Source organism: Curcuma longa, chromosome 1, assembly GCF_044706935.1.
Source record: "Curcuma longa cultivar G26 ecotype Majalengka, Jawa Barat chromosome 1, ITB_CL_G26_1.1, whole genome shotgun sequence".
In the NCBI taxonomy this organism is placed as follows: Eukaryota; Viridiplantae; Streptophyta; class Magnoliopsida; order Zingiberales; family Zingiberaceae; genus Curcuma; species Curcuma longa.
The window spans coordinates 21,590,159-21,592,343 of record NC_133861.1 but is presented as its reverse complement, the minus strand read 5'-3'; the positions used below and the strand labels follow the sequence as shown (position 1 = coordinate 21,592,343).

Sequence of the window (2,185 nt, the reverse complement as noted above, 5' to 3'; positions counted from 1 at the left end):
AGAATGAAGACGATATAAACTCCGACCTAAATCGGTCCATTGTCATCCTAATTAATACCTATTATTTGTGAGTTATACATCTTAGCACATGCACACGAGCATTCAAATGTATTTTTTTTTTAATTTTATAAATTAATTATATTTAAAGAATTGAATATTGACATGAGTAAATATTATAACACTCATATATTGATTGTAATATCATTTGAGTGTTATAAAATCTTGACTTAAAATGTAATTAGCGAGTGTTTTAAGATAAGTCATAATCTTGACTTAAAATGTAATTAGCGAGTTGAATAAATTGGACACGCCGGCCACCGTCACCTCCGGCGACGGGAGCGGAGTGGCACGAGCGTAATTAGTTTGGAATCTAGGCACCTTTACGCCGCCCGAACCGAACCACTCTCGCCGTGCCCGTCACGTCACGTTCCGTTGCCTGCACTGCACCCGTTACACCTTTCGACCGGCTGCGTCCAAATGTACGGTTCCACTCCTCACGGCCCGTTCCTCTCTGACGTCACCTTCCTCTCCGTTGTCTTGGCGTCGGCGACTTGACTTCCCCGTCAACTGACGCTTTATCGATGCCCGTACCCAGATTTTTTTTTTTTTTTAACACGTCGCCGGGCCCCACCGACCCCGAGTTTCGCGCACCCACCTCTGAGGGAGCAGGGGCGGCTGCCCACCGCGGTCCCCACTCCATTCATAGCGAACCACTGGCTCCGCGTCCGGGTGTCCGCTCACAGAGGAGGTACGCGTCCGGGGCGTTACGTGGGCCGCTCTCTAACTGCCACCTCGCCTTGCTCGAACGCCACGTGGAGGCCGATGCAGCTGCGATCTACGGCCCGGATTAAAAACAATTTTAAAACCCTGTCGGTGTATTTATTTTTTTTTAGCATTTTCCGACATTATTCTCGATATTACCTTTATTTCTTCGAGTGGGTCCCGCGATTCGTGAGTCGCTTTGTCCTGCCAAGGTATTTATTAATTGCCCAGTGGAATTTAATGAAAATTAAAATAGAGCAGAAAACGAAATAATGAAAACGATCGCACGCCGTCTGCCCGAGTGCGTCTGGGAGCGTCGCGATCGGACAAAACTCAAAAGCGACGGCTCTGATGGAACTAGTGGAGGCGGGCCCCAGCTTTCGCCTCAACGGAAAATGTAATTCTTTTTTTTATAATAGATTTAATTAATTTAAATATATTAATTTAGTCTTCCTCGCTCGCCTCGACGCTTTTATATGAACCTCGCCCACCACACACTTCCTCTTCCATCGACGACCTAAAGGAGATCTCCATGGATTCCTCTGCCTCCGCCGATTCGTCGTCGTTCTCGTCGGAAATAGAGGCCGCACGCGCCCCGGCTAGATCTCGGCCCGCGAGGGCCAGATTCTTCTGCGACGGACTCGACGACGACGAGCCGCGCCACTTTCTCGACTCCTGCTTCCTCTGCCGCAAGTCCCTCGCCGGGAACCGCGACATCTTCATGTACAGGTTCGCCCTTCCCTTTTTCGGTTCTGTGCCTCTCGAAACAAAGGTTTACCCCCTTCGGAGCTAATTTTGAGATCGATCTGGGTTTAATTTCTGGGGATGCGAGCAGAGGGGACATGCCGTTCTGCAGCGAGGAGTGCCGGCAGGAGCAGATCGAGATGGACGAGGCCAAAGAGAAGAACCGGAAGCTGTCGCAAAAGGCTTCCTCGAAGAAGGATTCGGCCACGGGGGCCGCCTATGTCAGGACCGATACGGCCGTGGTCGCTGGCTAATAAGTTTGCTATCCGAACGATCTAAGATTACAAGAAAGGAAAAGAAAACAAAACAAAACTCACCGGCATAGGGCAGAGGAACTCGCAGAAGTTGATCAAACTTGTTTTCGACTACTGCATCATACCTGGGATGCTTGTAATCGACCCTTTGAATATATTATAACAAAAAAGGGTTTTTTTTTTTGTTTTTCTCTTCTTTCTCCTTCGATCTTCTGAAATCTAAGATGAGATGAGAGCTTGAAGTATTCTGATCGTTCTCCTCTTATTTTACCCGTCGTTCTTCTCCTGAAACGACTACAAGTACAATCTGTTAGATGATCAGGTTTTGTTTTTCCCTGGCGAATTCCACAAAATAAAAAACACTTTTTGCTTTGCTTTTGCGGGAGTTTAAACAGAATTAATGGGAAGCTTTGAAGGAAGCAAGT

General features: G+C 47.4%; 1 protein-coding gene across 1 annotated transcript; it reads left to right on the top strand.

Annotated features, from left to right (window-relative positions):
* The first annotated feature begins 1,259 nt into the window (after positions 1-1,259).
* On the top strand, positions 1,260-1,945 carry LOC141812354 (FCS-Like Zinc finger 3-like). The gene is made up of 2 exons (XM_074700408.1): positions 1,260-1,491; positions 1,598-1,945. Exons 1-2 carry the CDS (start codon positions 1,295-1,297, stop codon positions 1,758-1,760), a joined length of 360 nt encoding a protein of 119 aa, XP_074556509.1. The 5' UTR covers positions 1,260-1,294; the 3' UTR covers positions 1,761-1,945.
* The last annotated feature ends 240 nt before the right edge of the window (positions 1,946-2,185 follow it).

What these genes read in the sequence shown, in the direction of transcription:
- LOC141812354 (XM_074700408.1), top strand. Translation starts at nt 1,295, where the DNA reads ATGGATTCCTCTGCCTCCGCCGATTCGTCGTCGTTCTCGTCGGAAATA. An exon ending in CGCGACATCTTCATGTACAG is followed by an intron (nt 1,492 to 1,597) that starts GTTCGCCCTTCC and finishes GGATGCGAGCAG; the next exon opens with AGGGGACATGCCGTTCTGCA.